Source organism: Jaculus jaculus, chromosome 6, assembly GCF_020740685.1.
Source record: "Jaculus jaculus isolate mJacJac1 chromosome 6, mJacJac1.mat.Y.cur, whole genome shotgun sequence".
NCBI lineage: Eukaryota > Metazoa > Chordata > Mammalia > Rodentia > Dipodidae > Jaculus > Jaculus jaculus.
The window spans coordinates 41964960-41990260 of record NC_059107.1 but is presented as its reverse complement, the minus strand read 5'-3'; the positions used below and the strand labels follow the sequence as shown (position 1 = coordinate 41990260).

Below are 25301 nucleotides of genomic sequence, written 5' to 3'. Positions count from 1 at the left end.
CTTCCTGGCACATTTTTATTAAACTTTTTTTTTTTTTTCTAAACAAGGTGTAACTCTTTTCAGCACAAGCTGCCCTGATGCATACTATGCGGACCAAGGTAGCCTCAATTTTTTAAAATTTGTAGGTCTCCAAATATCTCTCTCCTGCTTCTTTCCAGACATTACTCTTCTTGGAACCTAGCTATCCTCAGTCTTACATGCCATTATTTACATATATATGAAACCTAAAATGTGAAAGCCATGTGATTGGGCTGGAGAGATGGTTTAGTGGGTAAAGTACTTGCCTGTAAAACCAACACAGGTTCAATTTCCTAGTACCCACATAAAGCCAGCATGTGTCTGGACTTCTTTTGCAGTGGCTAGATGCCTGGTGTGCCCATTCTCTCTCTCTCTCTCTCTTTGTCTCTCTCTCTCTCCTCTCTGTCTCTATCAAATAAATAAATAAAATATCTTTAAGGTCAATATACTAGAGAAAAATACAGGTTTTATCTTTCTGGACTCGGGTTGCTTCAATTGGTGTATATATATACATATATATATATATGTATGTATATATATATATATTTCCAAATCTATCCATTTTCCTTCAGATTTTATTACTTAATCCTTATTTATACAGACTTGTAATTTTAAAAGAAACATTATAATAGTGTTATTTTCAATTGTAACTATATCCTCAAGTTAAAGAAAAAAAGCACAAAATATATATTGAAATACCATGCCTTGATTGCTTATCCTAAGATGTGTTCTTTTATAGCATTCTAAACAAAGTATTTTCATTTAGGATTAATCAAATAAGGTAATACACTTAATGGGTGAGCTTCCAAGTGAAGCTCTTGATTGTGTGTCCCTTCTCTTGTAATGAATACAGTCACTTGCAATAGCATCCACTTTTCTGTGGGTTCTTGTGATCAAAATTCAGGTACTCATACTTGCACAAGGGCTGGACAATAGTAAGAATGTCTATTAAAAAATGCTTTATAAAGTGAGTAAGTTTTTGTATTCATTGAAGTTGAATTGATTGTACTTAAGAAGTCAAAGTCCACTTTAACAATTCATAACATAGATATTAATCCTTCTGATGGAGTTAAGCAGAGAAGCTACACAATTATCTTCATGATGTCATTTATAAAGAGGTCAACAGTTATTCCTTATAAAAATCTCATAAAGTCAGCATAATGGGAAAACGCCTTATTGTTATAAAGCATTTGTGAAACTATGGAAACCATAAGAATGGGTGATAAAATATTGAGTTTTTTTTTCCCTCAAATTATTAAAAAAAAAAATGATCAAGGCATTTTCAGACTTACAACAGAGCTCCACCAAATGCAATAATGCATGGCAAAGAATAAGACTTAAAATTTAGAAATAAAATGTCTTTATTTGCTAATAAAATATGTATACAACTTTTTTAAACACCTAATTATAAATAAACCATTACAGTAAACTCTCTATGCTTTGTGAATATAGATATTTGTATTGTAGATTATAGAATATTGAAGCAATCTGACATTGTTTTAATATTCATAGTCTGTAACACAGTCAAGATTTTAATTTTCTATAATTTTACATATAAACGCTATGCATCCAATTAAAATATCCAAAACAATTTTTTAAAAATATTTTTATTTATTTGACAAAGAAAGGGAGAGAGAGAGAATAGGTGTGACAGAGCTTCCAGCCACTGCAAATGAACTCCCGATGTTTGTGCTCCATGGTGCATCTGACTATCATGGGTCTTTGGGAATCAAACTTGGGTCCTTTGGTTTTTCAGACAAAAGTCTTAACCACTAAGCAATCCCTCCAACTCCCAGGAATTTTTAATAGTTGTGAGGGTAGTTTATTCTTTTCTTTTTCTTTTTATTTATTTATTTGAGAGCAACAGACAAAAAGAAAGAGGAAGAAAGGAAGAGAGAAAGAGAGAGAGAGAGAGAGAGAGAGAGAGAGAGAGAGAGAGAGAGAGAGAGGGAGGGAGGGAGAATGGGTGTGGTAGGGCCTCCAGCCACTGCAAATGAACCAGATGCATGCAGCCCCTTGTGCATCTGGTTAACATGGGTCCTGGGGAATCGAGCCTCGAACCAGGGATCTTAGGCTTCACAGGCAAGTGTTTAACCACTAAGTCCTCTTTCCAGCCCTTCTTTTTCTTTTGTGACATATTTTTAAATTTTTATTTTCATTTTATTTTTGACAATTTCCTATACATCATATACTTCACCCTACTGCCGTGCTGAGGTCCTTCCAACTCCCACTAAACCATTTCTCCTTTATATCTAGTTTCCTACTATGGTGGTTTGATTCAGGTCTCTCCAGTAGACTTTAAACTTTGGCATTCTGAATTTGGGGTTCTTGCTGATGGCAATTTGGGAATTAGTCTCCTGAATGCAGTGTATTGTTGAGGGTGGGCTTATGGGAGCTGTAGCCAGCTTTTTCCTGCCAGTGTTTGACATACTCTGCTGTTGCTCTTATCCATATGATGTTGCCTAAGAGGTGATGTCCACCCTCTGGACATGCCATTGTTTTTCCCTGTCATCATGGAGCTTTCCCTCAAGGCTGAAAACCAAAATAAACCCTTTCTTTCCTCACAAACTGCACTTGATCACAAATTTTCTGCCACCAATGCAAACATAACTGCAGCAGTAAAATTGGTACCAATAAGTGGGTTCATTAATTCTAGAAACCTGACTGTGTGGCATTTGGCCTCCTGGAGCTGAATTTTTGAGAGAAATGTGGAAGAATTTTAAATGTTGGCCTAAGAGATGACTTGCAGGCTTATAAGTACAGCTTGACATATTATTTTGGTAAGAGTTGGAAGAGTTAAAAGCAGTAAGAACAATAGACTGGGATGTTTGGTTGGTGAGGGTGAGAAAGACTTTGCCTAAATTGGGCTAGAAGCCGTTTATGTGAGAGGCTTGCTGTTATGCTTGTGTCCTGAGAACTTGTACAGGGCTGCTTTGCTTAGAAATCAACTGATATGAGCAGAGGAACATAATACAGAGAAAATGAAATATTTGGGCCCAAATTGCTGCCTGTTGAGCTGCAATTGAGAGATAACAACCATTGTTATTGGGCCAGTTTACCTTCATTGGAACAATGCGAATAATACAAAGTCTTTAGAAGGGGGCTGAATGCAAGGGAATGTTCTATTCTTCAAAGTCAGCTTCATCCCCTCCTGAATTAACAAACTGCCAGACAATCTGGTATTAAGTAGTATAACAAATGCAAGAAAGAGAATTTCACTGAACTTGCAACACGGTTTTGTAGTTTGGAAATGGCCATGGACATTACTGAGGAGGACTGTTGGACTAACTTCATGGAAGTACCGAGCCTTGAGAATGAACCATGCATTACAGCAGAGACGTAGTGGAGATACACGGACTGTGATGGTTATCAAAGGGGTTGTCGGCACTGGATGAAGTTTCCCAGGAGTATGAGAAGCTGGAGGGCTCGAATTGGGACTACTGAGAAATGTCACAATAGAATTGACTTGGAGTCTTGTCACTGACTAACACTGATGGACTTGTAGGTGTAGAGTTTGATATTTGTCCTGTTTAAATCTTGTATTGCTTGAATATTTCTTTGCAAGATCAGGAAGTTGTGAGGGTTGTGATCAGTACTCTTCTGGACAGGACATGGCCATTTATATTCATGAAGTTACTGCAGCTGCTGTTTTCTGTCAACATTCTGACATGGTTGGGGATGGGTCTCAAAGAAACCCAGTCCTTTCACAGAAGCTTCTGGCTGTTAATTTTACTTTGTGTGGGGTAATCTTCTTCAATGGTTATATACCTGAAAGTGGCATGAATGAATGTGGCTGACAATAAGAACTTAGAATTTCTATAGAAATTCCAAGGACAATATTGGAAAGAAAATCCAGAGTCAAGAAATGTGGATGTAGACATACTGGCTTCTTTGTTATGAAACTATAGTCATTCAGAACTGAGAAGATGACTCAGGGAAAGAAAAAAAAAAAAAAAAGGAATGAGCAAAGAATACCTGACATCAGTTTTCTAGCACACATTTAAATATGGACATGAGTGTGAACATCTATAACCGTAGTCCAGTGGGGGATGGAGACCAGATTCCCATCATCACCACCATCATTTTGGGAAGTATGCCTATCACAAATCGTATAATTTGTATGAATTTTTGGATTGGTTCTGAGTAAAGTACCTTCCTATGGGACAAGAAGCCATATGGGGATGAACTAATATTCGCTGATGTTTGAAAAACTTACAGGTGGGCAGAGGGGAAGTGTGAGAGCCATATATAAATTGCTGAGAATATACCAACGAGATTTCCATGCTTCAGAGAATCTACAGTTAGTCATCCTTCACTTTCTCTGGCATGTTGACTTTTAATATATTTTTTTAAATTATTTATTTATTTATTTGAGAGCGACAGACATAGAGAGAAAGACAGATAGAGGGACAGAGAGAATGGGCACGCCAGGGCTTCCAGCCTCTGCAAAGGAAGTCCAGATGTGTGCGCCCCCTTGTGCATCTGGCTAACGTGGGACCTGAGGAACCGAGCCTCGAACCGGGGTCCTTAGGCTTCACAGGCAAGCGCTTAACCACTAAGCCATCTCTCCAGCCCGACTTTTAAAAAATAATCATGTAAAATTTCTTTCTAATGTCTTTCAATAGCACATCCCATCCTTTTAAATTTCATAGCTTGGAAATAAATTTTGGATATTGAAATAAATATATGCTTTCAATATCTGGAGTAGTTTGTACTTTACCATATAAATTTCAATTAGTATTGTAACACCTCAGATGCAATGATGCTGTTCTCTTTTAAACAGAAAAACATTGCCATTTTGTAATTCTGGTGATGGAGAGACACAGAGAGAGGGGGGGGGGAGAGGGAGAGGGAGGGAGAGAGAGCAAGAGAGGGAGGGAGGGAGAGGGAGAAGGAGAGGGAGAGAGAATAGCAAAAAGCCCTCTTTGGCCTATTCTACAAAACAAATACATTCTAGTTTGCTTACTCCACATTAGGATGCATATGAGAAACTGTTTCATTAGGACAAATCACCAAGAGCAGCAGGGCAGCCCAGCCTCACACTTCTTCTTTCCCAGAGCTTTATGTAATGACTTGTATCACTGTGGGTAGGGTACTCATAGTCCTGCTGACAGTAATAAATTGCAGCATCTTCAGACTCCATGTTGCTGATGGTGAGAGAATACTCTGCCCCAGATCCACTGCCACTGAATTTGGATGGGACCCCAGTGTGTAAACTGGATGCATCATAGATCAGGAGTTTGGGACTTTCCCCTGGTTTCTGCTGGTACCAGTTTAAATCTTTACTAATACCCTTACTGGACCTGCAGGAAATGGTGACTCTGTCTCCCAGAGATGCAGACAGGAAGGATGGAGTCTGTGTCATCTGGATGTCACATCTGGAGCCTAGGATTAGAGACATAGATAAGTACATAATTAAGCATGATGAAGAAAAGAGGACCTCACTACAGATCTAAGTAATACTAACCACAATGGAATAGTCAAATTGCTTACTTGCTGGCCACAGCACCAGAAGCCCCAAGAGTAGTGTGTAGCCCCTCATGTCCATGCTGAGTCCTGACTGGAACTGTCTCACAAGATGTGATCAGCCTATTAAGAAACACCAGGACAGTGGGCTGTGCTCTGGACACATGCAAATCAGCAGGGGCTGGGCAGGGCTGGGTGCAGATGCAGGGCTGGCTCATCTCAGTAGTTCAGTGGAGGCCCAGGTCAGACCAGGGCAGCACATATTCATCTCCAGAGAATTGCTTTCATCCTTAAGGCCATTTTATAATAGAAGACATTTTGGAAGCTCTTTTTTGAATATCTGATAGGTATAAATACTATTTTGTGCAAAATTGTTCTACTCATAATGAAGTAATATATTATATAATCATATATTAATGTTATTAATATAATAATATATAAGAGAATATATTGTTTGGAGAGAAGAATACAACACAAATCTATTAATTTTTTTTATACACACACAAATAATTATAATTGGAAGAGAAATAATTTTGTGTTCTCTCTTCAGAGTATTTTGAGTTTGTAAGTTTTCATTTATTTAAGTAGAAAATACATTTTATTGGGGGAAGAGGGCTAGGGAAATATCTCTGTGATCAAGAGAGCTGCATGCAATGTTTGTCTGCCCAGGTTTGTTCCCCTATGATGCATGCATCTGGAATTTGTTGGCAGTGGCAGGACGCTCCTGCACATTCATTCATCCTCTCTCTCTCTCTCTCTCTCTCTCTCTCTCTCTCTCTCTCTCTCTCACACACACACACACACACACACTTTCATCCTCTCTTTCTGTCTCTCTCTCTCACATACACATACACTCATTCATCCTCTCATTCTCTCTCCTTGCAAATAAATGAATAAAGTATAAAAAGGAAAATACATTTTCAGCAGTATTTTAAGTGAATTTACCAGTATAGTTTAGGAGCCTTTGGAAGGTAATTACTGTACATTGTAATGCAATGCACAATAGGTTTTTAATTAACACAATGTCTCCTCCAGTGTCACTCATTTCCATCTGAATTGGAAGAAAGAGGGTTCCTTCTTGCTCAGGGATTAAATAAATTACAATTTTGTTTAAATTTAAACTCTCCCAGATTTAGCTACTTCTCTGCCTCTTACTATTTTCTGCAGGTTTTTAGAATAGTGTTGACTAGTGATAGTGGATATGATTAACAAATAGTACTGCTACTCAATATAAGTCCATACACTATAAATTCCACCTTTTATGCATGAGTATGTGTGGCTATGCCTGTGTGTATGTAATTTTATGCATATCTGGACATAAGCATATGGAATACAATGATTGAAGTTGTTTCCCTAAATGGATCTGCACATTATATTTTGTAAATACTTTTACTTATTTATTTGGAACAGCAAAATTGAATGAGAGTATTGATGCACAAGGAAGGGACTCTTGTCTCTACAAACAAACTATAGTTGTATATTCTACACTATGTCTGGTTTTATGTTTGGTAGGGGGAAATTGAGCCTGGAACTGCATGCTTTCTGAGCAAGCACCTTTTGCTATTCCTAAACCATCCCCACCCAGCCCAGCATATTAAATTTAGAGAGAGACTCTCACTAAACCTAGAGTTCACTATTTGGACAAGACTAGTTGGGCAGCAAATCTGAGGGGCCGCTCTGTTTCCAGCTCCCCAGGACTGGGATTATGGGCATGAACCCCATCCCTGGCTTTTATGTGAGAGTTGGGAATTAGAACTCAGGTCCTTGTGTTTGTGTGGTAAGCTCCTTACTGAATGAACTATCCCTGAGACCCAATTCTCACTGTCTTCTCTTAGTCTTCAGCAGTGGTGAGGACATCATCCCAACCAAGGTGGCAGCCTCACTTGTCTGCAGCTCCAGGAAGCAGTTCAGATCTCCCCTCATCCAGCTCACACAGACCTGGATTAGTTTGGGCATCAACATAAAATTTCAACGTCTGTTTGATTGCTACACAGTTCACAGTTACATCACTGTCCTGGCAGCCTAAACCTTGTTCATCATCAGCAGCAGAATGGGACTGGTTTTCGGCGTCCACGCTCTACATTCCAGGGATTCTATGTTCCTTTAAACGCATGACGGTGGGATCCCCGGGTAGTGGTGTGCACCGTGAGCCTACTGTTGCTGATTTCCTAGAACCCTGGACTTTAATAATGTTTACTATTAAACACTTAATCATGAACTAGTTCCTTCAAGATTCAACCTCTTGAGCTGGAGAGATGGCTTGGTGGTTAAGCACTTGCCTGTGAAGCCTAAGGACCTGGGGTCGAGGTTCGATTCCCCAGGACCCATGTGAGCCAGATGCAGAAAGTGGCACATGCACCCGGAGTTCGTTTGCAGTGGCTGGAGGCCCTGGCTCATTCATTCTCTATTTATGTTCTTCTTTCTCTATCTGTCACAGGAGTTGAAGCGCTGTAGTTTTGTTCCAAGAGTGCCTTCAACATCCTCCATGACACTCTGGCTACTGCCATCAGCCTGGGGAATGTGGAGAACATCCTAGTCTGCATTGTGCCTGTGGGTGGCGGGTCTGGTTTGTGCGGCAGATCTGCTTGCTTGACACTTATTCATAAAATGTGGGGGCAGACCCAAATGTCCGAGAGTCATTCTTCCTCGTGATAATAAAGGCACAGAACTGAGGCTGCCTGTGATCAGTCTGGGTCTTGGATGCTAGCCTTTTAGGCATGCAGAGCATTCCCTGTGCATCTTGATCAAAAAGATTCTATTCCACTTCTCAGAATATTTCTCAGAATATGAAGCAAGGGCTTCAGATTTGAATGTTCCTCTCAGTGGTGTCTGCACAGAAATTTCTCCTTCACTAGTAGTTGAAAATGGATGTGCTGGCATCATCTCTGGCTTTTGAAGCCTGAATGTACTGACACAATGCCAACAGCTCGCACAGCTCCAGCCAGGTGTGTGCTGTGCAGCCCGCAGAAGACAAAGTCGCCTGTCGGGCCACTGGTTGTCCTGCTCCCTCCACCGCAACCAGGGCCTGGCCAGGCAAGCCAAGTGGAGTGGAGATGACAAGAGCCGATGCACCTGTGTGCCAGCCCTGGGCTGCAGTCCCCAAGCCCGGCCAAGTCCTGTGGCCACCAATGAATACCATGCAAGGATGGCAGAGCACCAAGCCGGCCTGTGCAGCGTCCAGGAAGCTTCTCTCCCCTTGTGCCACAGACTGGCCCCCAGCGAGCCTTGGAGAAGGGCCTAGAGCGCCCACTGGCCTTTGCGTGCTGCCCCCAGAGGTATTCCTTTATATGAATTCCATCAGCCATAATCTGTGTTTCACTGTACTCTATGACTCCACACCACAAAGCCCTCAGCTCCTGGAGCAGGCTTCACACAGCACTCCTTTAATGGAGTATGATAGTAGGAGATAAACATACTCAGGTTCCTTTAACTTCCACAGTAGATATTCATTCCTATTGTAGGAGGTTTAGGACCCAAACCCTGGGTCCAGAAGCTCCAGCAGATTAGGCTTGGGACATTTAGATTGGGACCATTTGTCCCAACACACCAATTAAAAGTTTGAGCAGTATTTGGTGAAGAGAAATAGGATTTAACCAACCTGGCTATGTTGGGGAAAAATCAAAAGCAAATAAAGGGGATAACTGATCACAAATGCACCTTAGGGTACTGATATGTTTTAGATTTAAATTCAGGAAGTAATGGTGTTAGGGTAAGATGTCTTTAAAATTAAGCATTCTTCATAAAATTCTGTATGGCTAAGCACTGTCTTATCACCGTGAGTTCCGGGGAAGCTGATATGTGTGGAAGGATGTGAGGTCATTCCTATGCAATGATTATTCATGCTTCAGGGTCCAGTTTCACCATCACAAATAGCTTCTCCCATGTGAGTAACGATTTGCAGTGGGAGGCTCCAATATAACTGCAAGAGAGAACTCAGGAGGAAAAAGAGGCAAAATCAGAGACATAGAAGGACAAAATGTTGTTAGTTTGGCCAAAGGATGGTGACTTCCTTCCAACCCTCCCCCCCTCACTAAACACACCCACACACCATTCTAGTATATCATTCTGGTATGTCCACGCGACCTCGCCTGTGTAGCAAGCAGAGATGCTTCTGTACTGGATGAGAGCTGAGGACAGAGGGCCAGCACTCCTCGGAGGGATGCCCCCGGTGACCCCTTGGCAGTCGGTTACTGTAAAGGTTCCTGCTGCCCATGAAGTCATGACGACCTAATTGCCGGTGCCAATGAGCTGTATTCTGCGCTCTGTTTCTTTCCTGCTCCCTTCTAGTTGTTTGTTGTTCCTCTTTAGCCGTCTCATGTGCCTGCGTAAAGTGTGGCGGACAAGCCTGTCAGGGATCCAGATGGGAGAGTCCGCATCCTGTGGGAAAATACAAGCATACCTTCCTCCCGAGGTTATTAAGATATTTGGTCCTTTCCAGGAACCGGTCAGCAAGTCTTTTTAAAGCACTTTTGGTAATGGAGCCGAAGGCTCTTGAGACCAATGTAACATTGTTGGAGTTGTTTTTTTTTTTTTTTTTTTTTTTTTTTTTTTTTTTTTTTTAGGTTGAATAGTAAACTCTGGAGCAAGAGGATTTAATTTTAATTCCTTCTGTTCTTGAGGGGGAGCTCCCTTTTGTTCTGGGCTAGGAGCTTGCCTTTTTCTTAGTTTTTTGATTCATTTTCCTCTTTTTCTTCCCCATTTAGGGGGGTCCCATCCTTATGGAACTTAGACTTACATTCATTTTTCCAATGCTTTCCTTTCTTGCACCTGGGACATAATCCAGGAGCGGGTCCCTTGTTATTGGGACCTGAACTTTGTTGTCTGCAGTCCTTCTGCAGATGGCCTGTCCTGTTACATTTGAAACATACAGGACCAGGTCCTTGTGGGGAGGCTTTTCCTCCCCCATAAGTCTTTTTTACATAGGCGCTGAATCTTTGTCCCTTCATGGCTGCAGCGTAGGCCATTCCCTGTACCACCGCTGGTGAGGCATCCAAACAGGCTTTAATGTAATCCTGTATTTGTCCTGTCTTTCTTATGGGTCTGATTAAATCCTGGCACAGCGCATAAGCATTTTCCCAAGCCAATTGTTTAAGGAGAAGATTAGTTAAGAAAAGCATAAATTCTTCTAAAACTTTTATGGACACATTAAACCCATTTTTTGCCAACATGTGCTGTACCATGACCCCCAACATCTTTTCATTTCTACTCATTGAATGCCCCATGATTTCCTTGTGATTACTCACTCTTAACCGGTGATCCTTTACCGGCGGGACTGCAGTTCCCTGGTGAGAGCCGATCCTAAGTTCTGAGGAAAGAAAGAAAGAAAGCTTACCTGTCCTTCAAGTCCCTGGTTCGGGCGCCACCTGCCGCGGACTGACTCTCGGGGAGATCAGGACCGAGGGAGAACAAGGGCGAAGGCTCAAGGAGAACTCGGGATTCGGCGAGGAAATGACAGACAGACACACTCTAGGTAGAATATGCTGCTGCAATTTACTGAAGGTTTCATGAAGGTTTTATACAGATTGAACAGAGAAACTTAGCAAGCCAACAAGTGATCTCAGAAATCATTAATCTAAACAATCTTAAGTATTGTTCTATTGTAAGCATACATGTAATGTTGATCAGGCAGAAACTGTACCCATTTTTTAAGAAGGACGTCTTGTATCATTGACCACAGCTTTACATGAATAGAAGCTTGGGGTAAGGGATGTAAGGTGAACAATAGGTTATTTATTTTTTATAAACCGAGCAAAGAGCCATCTCTTTTTATTTATTAGATTATTTATATAATCCTCATATTCATTATAAAAGTGTTTCTATCCAAAAGACCACCAATCTTTTAAGGCTGGTTTAATGTTTTCCAGGAATTCTTTTCTTTCTTGTCTAGAGTATAAGCACCAAGGCTTATGTGTCTTTGTTAAGCATTTCATAAATGGAAGAGAATGCCATAGCCTCCTTTTTTCTTTATAATTCATTCATCTATTACCGAATTCATCATATCCTCCCTCATAGGGGAGTGGAACTAAGTAGATTCCAGCTCTGGGAGTCTACTATCAGCCCTTGATCAAGTACTGAACATACCCCCCAGGAAGTTTCCTGGTGGGAAAACCTAAGTTTTACAACTCCCTATCTGTAGAACTGTCATACTTCTAATGAACATTACCGATTAACATTTCTACTTTCACTTTCTCAGGATCAGTATTGTCCCTCTGTCCTCAGCTCTCATCCAGTACAGAAACATCTCTGCTTGCTACACAGGCGAGGTTGCCGTGGACGTACCAGTACTGAGGACAGAGGGCCAGCACTCCTCGGAGGGATGCCCCCGGTGACCCCTTGGCAGTCGGTTACTGTAAAGGTTCCTGCTGCCCATGAAGTCACGACGACCTAATTGCCGGTGCCAATGAGCTGTATTCTGCGCTCTGTTTCTTTCCTGCTCCCTTCTAGTTGTTTGTCAAAGAACAGCTAGTTTCTACGCTACACTTACTATTAATCTTGCACGCAATCAGAGTACAAGAAACAATCTAAGCATTGAATGTGTCCCTCCTATGATTAGGGCAATGGAGGATATGTATAACTCTACTAGGAATAAAAGATCAACTCTAGAACAGTTTTTAGATGGTGTAGAATAGAAACAGCTTATGATGTTTTAGAACAATACTGGTCCTGAGAAAGTGAAAGTAGAAATGTTAATCGGTAATGTTCATTAGAAGTATGACAGTTCTACAGATAGGGAGTTGTAAAACTTAGGTTTTCCCACCAGGAAACTTCCTGGGGGGTATGTTCAGTACTTGATCAAGGGCTGATAGTAGACTCCCAGAGCTGGAATCTACTTAGTTCCACTCCCCTATGAGGGAGGATATGATGAATTCGGTAATAGATGAATGAATTATAAAGAAAAAAGGAGGCTATGGCATTCTCTTCCATTTATGAAATGCTTAACAAAGACACATAAGCCTTGGTGCTTATACTCTAGACAAGAAAGAAAAGAATTCCTGGAAAACATTAAACCAGCCTTAAAAGATTGGTGGTCTTTTGGATAGAAACACTTTTATAATGAATATGAGGATTATATAAATAATCTAATAAATAAAAAGAGATGGCTCTTTGCTCGGTTTATAAAAAATAAATAACCTATTGTTCACCTTACATCCCTTACCCCAAGCTTCTATTCATGTAAAGCTGTGGTCAATGATACAAGACGTCCTTCTTAAAAAATGGGTACAGTTTCTGCCTGATCAACATTACATGTATGCTTACAATAGAACAATACTTAAGATTGTTTAGATTAATGATTTCTGAGATCACTTGTTGGCTTGCTAAGTTTCTCTGTTCAATCTGTATAAAACCTTCATGAAACCTTCAGTAAATTGCAGCAGCATATTCTACCTAGAGTGTGTCTGTCTGTCATTTCCTCCCCAAATCCCGAGTTCTCCTTCAGCCTTCGCCCTTGTTCTCCCTCGGTCCTGATCTCCCCGAGAGTCAGTCCGCGGCATCATTCCATTTCAATGGGTCACAATTTAAGGACATTTTCTCTGCTGACAATGGATGGTGTAGTAATCTTGGATTTGAAGATCTTGCCAGGGTGACAGTACCTTGTTTCTTGGTGTTTATAGCAGACAATTTAAAGAATCTCTTGTGTTTCCTGTTTTGAAGACCTGGCTTAGACCTGGCAATGTGGATTTGTCTGCCATCTAGTGGTGGATTGTATCACAGCACTTTCCAGCTTAGGGTAATAATGTCTTGACTTAAATCTTTTCATGAAGTTCATTCTATTCCATCTATTGTCGGCAAAAATTATATAGAAAGGGGATTTTTCTTCTTAATAAGTTGTCCAGGTGGTAAGAGAAAGAAGCGTAAGGGTTTACGAGTAAGTCTGAGAAGACAGTGGTGATCGGGCAGGCAATTCCAGATTGTCTGATACAGATGAGATGCCAAAGACATGTTTTGGCCAGGAGAAGGATGTTGTAAAGATGCATCAGGCACAGCAGTCAGGTTCAGAATCCTGAGCGTTCTTGGTCTACGTCTGTCAACAAGGCTCTTTCTTCCCATCCCAGGAACATGTTCAGAAAAGGCTGTGAGGTTACACAAGGCTCGGCACAGGCTCTTGCACAGCATGTGAGAGATTGTGGAGCTCTGGCAGCGGTGGGGATACAGATTCCAGATGGGTTGTGTCACACCCTTGCTTCCAGCGCCACCTCCTCCTCGTAAGGGCACCCTTGAACACCAGACTTACATATGACTTACATATGCCAACAGAAACAGTTTGCCTTAGTACTTAGCACTATTGAATTACTGTATAGTTTCATTTATTAAGGATTAGAATACTGACCATTTAGGTAATTATTTTATTTTATTTCATTTCATTTTAAGAGAGGGTTGGGAGAGATAATGGGCATGCCGGGAACTTCAACCAGCTGTGAAGGAATTCTAGACGTGTGCGCCCTCTTGTGGCACATTGTGAGATTGTACTTTTGTCAAAGCATCCGGCTATGGTAGACTTGGAGATTGGAAGGAACATGAGTTCTTAGGCTTCACAGGCAAACACCTTAACTGCTGAGCCCTGATTTTGTTTATTATTTGAGCTAGATTTTTTTTAAATTAGGTGCTAATTCTTTAGTTAACATTTTGTTTTTAGATTTTATTAATTTTCAAAAGTATATATTTTTTATTAATTAGTTTTGTGCTCAGCAAATACAATCAATTGGGTACCATTATTAGGCTCATCCATTACCTACCCCTCCCCTTGACCCCTCCTTGTTGAAGTATATGGGTCATGCATTCTGGTGTTAGCCCACAGTTATTGGTAGGATAAATGTCTGCATATCATGACCCAACATGTGGCTCTGACATTCTTTCTCCCCCTTCTTCCATAAAATTTCCCTGAGCCATGTTGGGTTAATTTTTGGTCTGCTTCAGTGATGAGGTGTTGGGGACCTCTGGGGCTCTGGATCTCTGATTTGGTAGGAGTTCATTTTTCTCTGTGTTGATCTCCCTCACCCTTGTGCTGGTAACCAAAAGGGCCTACAGTTATTAAATTCTCTATAAAAAAGTAAGGGTTATCTCATTTGTCTGGTGCTAACTCCCTCTCTATTGGAGAATGTGCTTCTCTTTCTCTGATAGAAGTAGATCCTAAGGAGAGAGCCACCCCATCATACCGCAAAAGGGCCCCGGCTGAAACTAAGAACAATTGGTGAAACAAGCAAGGGTGCTGTTTTCTTGTTTTTAGATATTTCTTTGAATCTATTTAGTGGTTGATCACTGTCTTGATAACTTTATCATTGTTTTGACATAATAACATTTGATATGATAAGAACCAGCTTAATGAAGAAAATTGTTTGTTTTCACTCATAGTTACAGAAGGTAGAGACCATCGTGTCCGGAATCAGAATCTGGCATCATAGTCTAACATCAGCAGGGGATAAGTCAAAAGAGAACGAGAAGAACAAACAGGGCCTGATGCCAGCGACAGGCTTCCTGTAGCAAGGCTCTGTATCCTTGTGCTTCTACAGTATGCCTGATTAGCCACAGTAGTATGCCAATATACAGTTTATGGTGCTTTATCTTCTATTTTTTTAACAACCATAATCAGCAAGAAAATTATTTTACTTAAATTGCTACAAGCAAATAAATGATTACAGTATTTATAATATATCCTAGTTACAAAAAAACTGGTGCTTATGCAAATGAATACATTTGTAGACTTGTAAATATAATTATATACACATAAAAAGTATCTTTCTATTTTCTTCAACCTACTCCTGGTAGCCAATTTAACGTGGGAAACATATTCCATAACTTTCCTCTTGCTTCTCCCTATTTTTTTACCATGTAATATTCAGACAACCTTTGTATTAGAGGGATTAGAGGTGTGACAGGGCCTTTTTTTAAGACTTTATTTTTATTTATTGACCTATTAGAGACAGAGGGAGAGAGGTTGAGAATGGGCATGCCAGGGCCTCTAGTGACTGTAAATGAACTGCAGATGCATGTGTCACCATGTGCACCTGGCTTTCGTGGGACCTGGAGAATTGAACTTGGGTCCTTAGGCTTTGCAGTCATGTGCCTTAAAAACTAAGTCATCACTACAGGCCATAAGTGAAATACTTTAAAATGTTCATTGCACTACATATTGGAAACTTATAATTGAGGTTGGGGACAGAGTTTTAAAGTGTTCTCAAAAGGCAAATTTATTGTTAAAGTCAAGGACTGCAGGCATGGCAAAGCATACCCACAATCCCAACTTGCAGGAGGCCAGAGCAGAACAGGAGGCTTGCATCTTTTCCCGAAGTCACACAGTGAATCTTAGCTAATCTGGAATGTGCACTGACTCAGAAGAACAACCCAAAGTAGCATATAGCAAGAATGGCATGCTAAATTTAAGTTAACCTGGATTGTACAGAAATAAAGATCTGTTCTCAGAACAAGTGAATCAAAACTGATCCCACAGCACTGAGCATGTGATGTCCTAGCCTGTCTACCAAACACTGTAGGGCTTTCTGATCTGGCTATAATCCTTTGAGTGATCATATATGATCATACCAGTGTGGCAAAACAGAATTTTCTAAAATACTGAAAATGCCCATATTTGAGCTATGCATTACAGTAGGCTCTAACTTGCATGTAAATGGCAATAGACATATACTTGTGTTACAATCCTAGACATGAGGCTTGCTGTGTGCTGGTCCTAGAACTTTCCACTGAGCTTCAGTCTCCAAGAACTGGCTAGTGAATCACAAGCTGCAGAGATTGTCTGCCCTGTGCTCAGGCTTAGGTAACACGTCCGCCCCCACATCACAAATATGACAGGGGCCATACCTCTGCTTCAGTGTTCCCAATCAACCGCTGATTTTGCACTGGAGAAAGATGACAATGGGCAGAAGTCCCACCTAAAGGCAGAGACATCACAGCACAGTGCTTGGAGAGTCCACAGTGCTGTGCTGACCCCGTGTGGTGCAGGTCCTTCCCTCTTGAGTGGACTTTCAGCAGTGAGTTGTTTCATCAACTCATTAAATACACTAAATACATTAACTACATTAAATAATACATCAAATTCAATAATAAAAGGGTTGAAGAAATAACTCAGTTATTAAAGACATTTAATTATAAAGGTTGACAGCACCAAGCCAATATTTAATTCCCTCATACACACTTAAAGCCAAACACACAAAGTGGCTCATGAATGTTGAGTTAGTATGCAATGGGAGGAGGCCATGGAATGCCCATGCATTCTCTCTCTCTCATATATATTGTGTGTGTGTGTATGAAAGTGTCAGTGGAGTGTTTCAGCACAGTGTGTGTGTGTGTGTGTGTGTGTGTGTGTGTGTGTGTGTGTGTTTTAATAAAAGTAATTTTATTTCCACTCCTAATTGGAAAGATGACTTTTGAACAGGTGATCATCTCAAAATAAAGTTTCTCTTATTTTTTCAATTCATTTTTTAATTTTATTTGTACTGTTGTAACAGAAACTCAGAGACTGCTATTTCTATAAGCACTGAATTTTTACTTGGATCTGTAGATGTAAGTAAGAGCAAGATAAATCCTTTCATTTTGTGGAGGTCTCCAGTTTGCCTTAGTTTCTTCTGCAACTGTGCACGTTGGAGTGTTAATCACTGAAAGAGTGTCTAACTACAATGTGGCAAGACAAGGTCGAGTAGCCTTACACTTATTGACCATAGCTGTAGACTTCTGCGCTCATGAGAGCAACTAGGGCCTTCACCGTCATCTTTCAGAGTCATGCTCCAGGTCGTGCAAGGGCGTCTGATAGTGCCAGCTGTTGCTGTCAACTCTCAGTCATGTTGGAACAATGAGCCTTGCTTGCAAAAGGGCTCACGATGAGAAACTGCCTGCTGTAATTGGTAGCAATTGCTACATGATGGTAACTGGGATGCCCACCTTATCCTGAGTAATTATTTCATGGAAAGCAAAATACAGGAGCAAGTAATGACAGCAATGGCGTCCTCAGATTCACCAGTGATCCAGAACTGAAATAATGAGTACAGAGCATAATTTGTCTGACACTTCATAATAAGTTATACCTCTCAATTCCTGCCTCATTGCTGCTGTGTTTAATTAACCCTAACTCTCATACATGCCCTAAATGGCATTAGACTGCTGATCTCTCTTGTTTTCTATGTATCCCTATATTGGTTAAATTCTTGCCTTTCATCATTTATTCCACTTGATTTCTGGGACATGTGTATGAATCTGATTTGGGTGATTTCTGAAATTCTAGCCTAATATGGACCAGCCCTCTGGTAACACAATAAGATACGGTAACAATGGTATAGGTGTCAGAGTAAACATATGGTTATAGAACTGTTTCAAATTATATGTGCTTATGATTAATAACTGGAAAGTAGGAATCATATGTCCAATAAACAATCTGGTGATAAGGTAATCACCATCATGTCTTCAGTTACATTGTTGTTTGTCTTCAACTTTTGTAGAGAAACAATCATATGTATTTACAAAAGTTTCTAGAGCCTGATGTTTGCAGTAGAACACCAATTTGTATCTCTAATAAAATTTAGCTAAAATAAAGTGTCTGTACACATAAAATTAGGATGATATGTGTCAAGAATAATATGCTCATAACAGAATATGAAAAGAACAAAAATAAATAAATAAATTCACCTTTCAGTGTTTGATGACCACAAGAGTGCAATTTATATGGATTAGGAGCAATGTAGCTTTCTACTGGGAGGTATTTACCTAGGGACTGGCACACAGAGGCATGGATGCCACTGCGCCTGCTCTGGCAGGACTCCAACATGTGTCTGATTCAGGCTCATCAGGACAGATGCAAGCAACAACCTATTAACTGCCATTCAGTAAGAGGAAGAACTTCCTGTTTCCTTCTGAACTTTTCCCAGGCTTAACACCTGTAGGCTGGCCTTTCCTGAGTTAGCCTCCTGGGCCTCCCAACCAATCCCATGCCTCTGATAAGGGTCATTCTCTTAGGTGCCAGATTCACATAAATGGGCCTGAAACTTAGCCCCTTATCTTCTTCCTTATGTGAGGGACATTTTCTGTTTCCCCTTCCGCAGCCTATCTGGAAAGGGAGAGAATTGCTTTTGGCTTTGGCACTCTCCTGATTTGTTTGTTCTGTTATCTTAACTCTCCCTGAAATAGATGTCACTGTTGGGAACCATAGAGCAAAAGCCTCTTCATTTTACCTGGGCCTGCTCATAAGCTGACTCATTACTCAGAAAGCTGCTCCATTCAGATTTCTGTTAGGTGCTTCTGGAATGTCAGTCAGCAGACTCCTTACAGAATCTTATCTTTTGCAAAAGGCCAGTTTATGGTCAGGATGTGAAGCCTGGTGCAGTCAGGTCTTTAAGCCATTGAGGCGAGATTAGATGAACACCTGATAATATCCCCTCTAGGTTTCCTGACAATTCCAAAGCCCTAAATCACATCAGCCAGCTTATTCCCCCCTCTTTTTCTTCCCCTATATAACCACTGTTTAAAAAATAAAGACTCGGAGGCCTTGACAAACATCTATCATGGTCTCCTTCTTATGTCTGTTTGCCTTTTCACATTCAGGTTAACTCCCTCTCAGGTCCTTCTTCAACACTCCGTTGGCCAGGGCATGTCATAATTTACATTTTTCTCAGTCTATATCATCAATTCTTTGCAAACAAAGGTAAGAACCCAGGACTTGAAAACTGCTCAATAGGAGTTATAATCCCACAGAGCTCTCTCCCATAGCACTACAGGTGAAATGAAGACCAGATGTCATCAAATTCCAGAGAAAGAGTCAGCTTCTGTGTATGAACTGAAGTTTTTCTGTCATTTTGAGCTGTATTCACCAACAAATTTAGTGTTCACCAAGATAAATGCTGGTCTCTGGCAGAGAGCCTGTATTGGCAAAGCTTCTAGCTGAACTCTGGCAGTTTAATAAACTTTCTTTAGAGAGTGGACATTAGCTATGCCCTTAACAACAGACTTGATTTTCCTGAGGGCATTTCCTGAGCCATCTCTCCAGCCCGAGGTCTCCTTTTTGATATTAGTATAATTATAAACCATCAATGGAGAGTAAGGCATCCATTTTTTTTTATGGTTCACTATCCTTAATGCTGTAGTTATTATCCTTTTGTTTATCTACGATATGGTCTATGGACACCAGATTGATGTACTCAGGCCCAAAATTTATTTCTGGTCTTCTTGATATTCAGTGCATGAATCTACTGAATCACTGTTCCCTCTCAAGGCACCCGTGGTATGTACTGAGGACAGCATTAGCTTCAGATACTCACATGTGATCTACCAGGTTAGTTAAGAATGCATGACATGTCATAAGCTGCATTTGAACAGAACTTTCCCTAACCATTCACTCACTACAGACATAGAATTTGCTTCTTGCAGTATTTCCCATCAATCTTGTATTAACACTGGGACACATGCATTAAATCGCAGCCATGGTCTTTTCAATGCAATGATTCTTCCCAGGAAACAAATCTGTTTCCATAGCTGAACCCAAACCCAGCAAACATTCACAACCCAGTGTCTGAGACCTAGGTTGAGTATCACTAGAGCAAAGAGACTCTGCTCTGGGCTGGAGAGATGGCTTAGCGGTTAACCGCTTGCCTGTGAAGCCTAAGGACCCGGGTTTGAGGCTTGGTTCCCCAGGTCACACATTAGCCAGATGCACAAGTGGGCGCACGCGTCTGGAGTTCGTTTGCAGAGGCTGGAAGCCCTGGCGCGCCCATTCTCTCTCTCTCCCTCTATCTGTCTTTCTCTCTGTGTCTGTCGCTCTCAAATAAATAAATAAAAAAATTTAAAAAAAAAAGAGACTCTGCTCAGTGACCTCCTTATTCTCACTTACAGACTTCTGCCAGTCTACATACAGGCCCACTTTTTTTTGCCCCTAAGAAGAATTCTGTTTTCAAAATATATAATAGTCCATCTGGTTATACTAAGGAAAACATCAATTTCCATATTCTCCAAACTCTAAGACTTGCTTATTTTTAAATTCCCAATATGAAATTCAGTTACTCCCCATTTTATATCACCATACTCTGTACTGCGACTGAGAATATTTAAAACATGTTTTTTCTTTTGGCTTTAGATTTTTTTTTTTTAACTATACTACCCAAGTATGTCCAGAATTTCAAAAACCAAGAATGTAACTGATATTTCATAGATATTCCCTTGCACAGTTGTGGCAAGTGCTGTGATGAGCTCATGGAGGAGAAGGGTGTATGGCACGACAAAGTGGTAGGAAATAGAGAGAAATAGGGTCTTAATGACGTACAGTATTTTCTTTGCCCGTGTGTATCAGTAACTGACTGACCATGGCCATGCTCAATGAATGAGTTTAATCATCATATGTGCATAACCTAGGGAAGATCCAGATGACTTTGCTGGTCACTTCCTCCTTCTTGATGGCTGGTTGTTCTAAAGGGACTCGTAACCTCTTCACTCTGCTGCTGCTTGTGTCATGCCCAGCACGCTCACAGTAACAAGGACAAAACCCTTTTCTTTGGGTGACACAGCTGCAGGCTATTTTGAGAGCTTCAACTTCTTCCCCTCACCTACCCTCTGTGAACCTACTGTACAGCTCCTCCGCCATGCCGCACATGTAAACTGGCCTCTCTAAGTAGGAGGTTTTTGACGGGGGCTGAACCACTGTGAGAGGGTATTCTACAAATTGCATGCAGTAATAAACTCCAGCATCCTCCGCCTCCACTGTCCTGATTTTCAGTGTGAAATCTGTCCCTGACCCACTGCCACTGAACCTGTCTGGGACCCCAGAGGCCCTGTTGGAAACCAAATAAATCAAGCACTTTGGAGACTGGCCAGGCCTCTGTAGGTACCAAAACAAGTAAGTTTTTTCATCTTTATAAAGGAGGCTCTTACTAGCCTTGCAGGAGATGGAGGTGGACTCTCCCAGGGTGACAGGCAGGACGAGTGGAGTCTGGGTCATCACAATACCTCCACTGGATTCTGCAATAATAGTAAAAGTAATACAAGGTTATGGGAAAACATAATAAGACTTTTAATGATTTTAATTTTGAAATTTAGTTCCTTCTAATCATTTTTAAGATTCTAATACTAAAATATCAATCAAGAACATCACAAATATTTACAGAACATAAAAGTGCTTCCAGAGGTCACTTGTAACATTTCCCCATCCTTGTCAGAATTGTCACCAGAGCTCAGGGTCTCCTCCTGGAATCTTCCTCAGTCTCAGAGGTAAAAACCTTGCATCTCACACACGGCTTCTATCACATGTGATGACAGGGGATCCAGGAGATCACACTCCTTCCACATTCTCTTGTTCACCAGCTTTGTCCTTACCAGAGATGCAGAGTTCCAGCAGCCCCAGGAGCTGAGCAGGGCACCACATTCTGGGAAGCTGGTCTGAGGATTCCTGAGCAGCCAAGATCAGTGCTTTTCTGTTGTACTTGCAAGGAGAGGTCCACCCTTGGGAGTAATATGCAAATACCCTGGTGGATGCAGCTGTATGAGAGGAACATAGGGGAGGGAAGGGAACACCCTTGTGAGAAAAATGGCATAAAACATCTTGTGTGGAGGAAAACTAAGGGAGGACATGCTCCCTGCAGCAGTGGACAAAAGGACTTTGGAGGTGCAGGAAGGCGCAGAGCCATACACCCTAATACAGCATCAAAAACACGTTATGTTGGTCATTCTCTGGAAGAGGAATAGGTTTCCTTTTTAGCTTTCTCCTTGCTGGTCTGTAGGACACAGAACTCATCTCCACTGGCATTGATTTAAGTCACATTAAAACAAACCTTGGAGGAATACTCAGAGCTAAAGAACGTGAGATGGACTACTACATTTTTCTGTATCCGTTAGAGACCTATAGTGTTTTTAATAATTGCTCTGGTTTTTCTTACGTGTATATATTGTACATAGAATATAATACCTCCATACCCACCCTCCATTTTATCCTCTTCCCCATTCCAGAGTATCCCCTTTGTTTCCCTAGACACTTTTACTACAAATTTTCTGTAATATATACATACCTGATTTTATGTAGCTATATAAAATCTAGGAAACACAAAAATATTTAACTAGTCTTTTTGAGAAAAAAACTTAATAGGATTATTTAAAGTTGTATTCATTTTCCTGCAAGCAGCATAACTTCATTCTTTTTTTTTTTTTTTTTTTTTTTGCAAGCTAAGCAAGTTTTATTTTAGGAGAGAAAGTAAAGAAGCATGCTTCCAAGTTAGGGGGGAGTCCAGAGCAAATGAAAAATTTTTAAAACACATAAATTTGTGTATTTAATAAAGATAATATATCCTGATAAAACTCATGCTTATTTTACTTTTTAAATCAATACAACTTACTATATTAACAAAATGAATGAGAGAAACCATATTCTTGCAATGAGGAAAAGCTGACAGCTATTGATTTTGTTTGAAATGTAATCAATCAGTGCTTGGGATATTAATCAGTGTTACAGTAATTTTCTAGCATGCTTGAGGCCATGGATTCAATCCCCATCACCAGAAAAGATATGCAATATTCAAAGGGAAGTTTGCACTATGAAAAATGATACAAAAGAGACTACACTTATTGGAAAAAAAAAAAAAAAAAAACATCTGAACATGTGCTTAGAAAAAGGAAATGTTGCTAAGTCCGTTGGCACAGGACTGTCATCCCAGCTACTCAGGAGGTTGAGGCAAGAAGATAACAAGTTCAAAACCAGTATGAGTAACTTAGTGAGATGCTATCTCCACATAAAAAGGGAAAATAAAAACGTGGGCTGACAGCATTTTCCTAGCAGGAGGTGACCCTAGGTTTAATCCTCAGTACTAGGGAAATGACATAAGGAAGACTACCTCCTCTATTCAATATTGTACAAGAGGACTCTGCCTATTGTAGTAAGGCAAAAAAAAAAAATTAAAAAGAAAGAAAAGAAACTTATTTACAGATAGTATTGCATTTTAGATAATCAAGAGAATCACTGTTATTGCAATTTTAAAGGATTTTGTAGGCTATTAATAGAACATCAAAGCACAAAATTAAACTTTCTACATATCAATAACAAAATTTAATGTTGAAAAGTACATCATTTTTATAAAAACAAAAATAAGTACCTAGAATAAATCTAGCAGGAAAAGTTACATAATTTACAGATACTTATTTAGATAATGCAGCAGACAGCTTCAGGTTTGCTGAGATGAACTTCCAGACCAAGCACAGTTATGGAGGAAGGGATTTATTGAAGCTTACAGATCCAGAGGAAGTTCCATAATGGCAGAAGAAGCTGGCCTACTGGACCAACGAGAAAGAGAGAGAAAGAGAGAGAGAGGGAGGGAGAGCAGCACTAGCCTAAAAGCCAAAAGCTACACAGCACACTTCAGGAACTCCTGCTAGGCACACTTTGTATATCTTTAGATTGTAATCTCAAGCCCACTACCACACCTTAAGATCCACCCAGTGACACTGCCTCCAGCCAGGTGGCTACAGAGGCAAACTACAAACAAATAAAAAAAACTGAATATATTTGAGGTCATCTATTCAAACCACCACATTCTGCCCCTACCCTCCAATAGATGTATAACCATCACACATTATAAATTATACTCAGGTCAATTTCAAAGGTCCCCACAGTCTTCACCAATTTATGATATTAAGACCTGTAAAATCAAACAAGTTAAACACTTCTAACAGAGTAAACATTTTCAACTGGTATAATACATAGGAAGGAGAGACTAAAACAATGCAAACTTAACCACCATCAAACAAGCATCAAACAACCATCAAACAAACATCAAACTTCTGCAGTTCAAGTTCAATACAACCAGAGACAGACAGTCTCCAGATTTTCCAATTCCGCCCCTCCAGCTGGGCAGAGTAGCCAGGGAACACTTCCATCCTAGGCCAACAGTGCACTCTATGGTAGCACATGCATAGTCCTGGTATATCCAAAACATCTACAGGTCTCCATGCAAACCACGGTCTACCTTCCAAAGGCTCTTTCAGCCTATCAGGGTATCAGGCCCTACCTCATGCCACATCTCAGTGAGTGGCAGCTCCAGGATGGAACCATGTGAAATTCACAACCACTCCTCGCATTTTTCATGCTTCTGAAACAAATATCAGATGTGCAGGACACAGCCATATTCTTAATTCACAAAATAAGCCATAACCTTGAAAAGCAGGTTCCTTCTCCAGCTAACTTTTTCCAAAAATGTTTGCATTTCTATGATAGCCTTACCTCAGGCATCCCTTCCATGGTAAAGTAATTGGACCATCTTCCTTTAACAATGCTAATATGTTTGACAATAGCAGATTCAGTAACCTAAAACCAGTCTCAGGGCCTGTAATTTTTTTTAAAATTTTTATTAACATTTTCCATGATTACAAAATATATCCCATGGTAATTCCCTCCCTCCCCACCCCCAAACTTTCACATTTGAAATGCTATTCTCCATCATATTACCTCCCCATTACAATCATTGTAATTACATATATATAATATCAACCTATTAAGTATCCTCCTCCCTTCCTTTCTCTTCCCTTTATGTCTCCTTTTCAACTTACTGGCCTCTGCTACTAAGGATTTTCCTTCTCACACAGAAGCCCAATCATCTGTAGCTAGGATCCACATATGAGAGAGAACATGTGGCATTTGGCTTTCTGGGCCTGGGTTTCCTCACTTAGTATAATCCTTTCCAGGTCCATCCATTTTTCAGCAATTTCATAACTTCATTTTTCTTTACTGCTCAGTAGAACTCCATTGTATCAATGTGCCACATCTTCATTATCCACTCATCAGTTGAGGGACATCTAGGCTGGTTCCATTTCCCAGCTATTATAAATTGAGCAGCAATAAACATGGT

At 40.4% G+C, this 25301-nt stretch overlaps 1 gene segment (V, D, J or C); it reads right to left on the bottom strand.

Moving 5' to 3' along the window:
• Positions 1-5017: 5017 nt before the first annotated feature.
• Positions 5018-5566, bottom strand: LOC123461491. The segment is given in 2 exon segments: positions 5018-5403; positions 5512-5566. Coding segments are annotated over 2 exon segments (441 nt in total).
• Positions 5567-25301: the final 19735 nt, after the last annotated feature.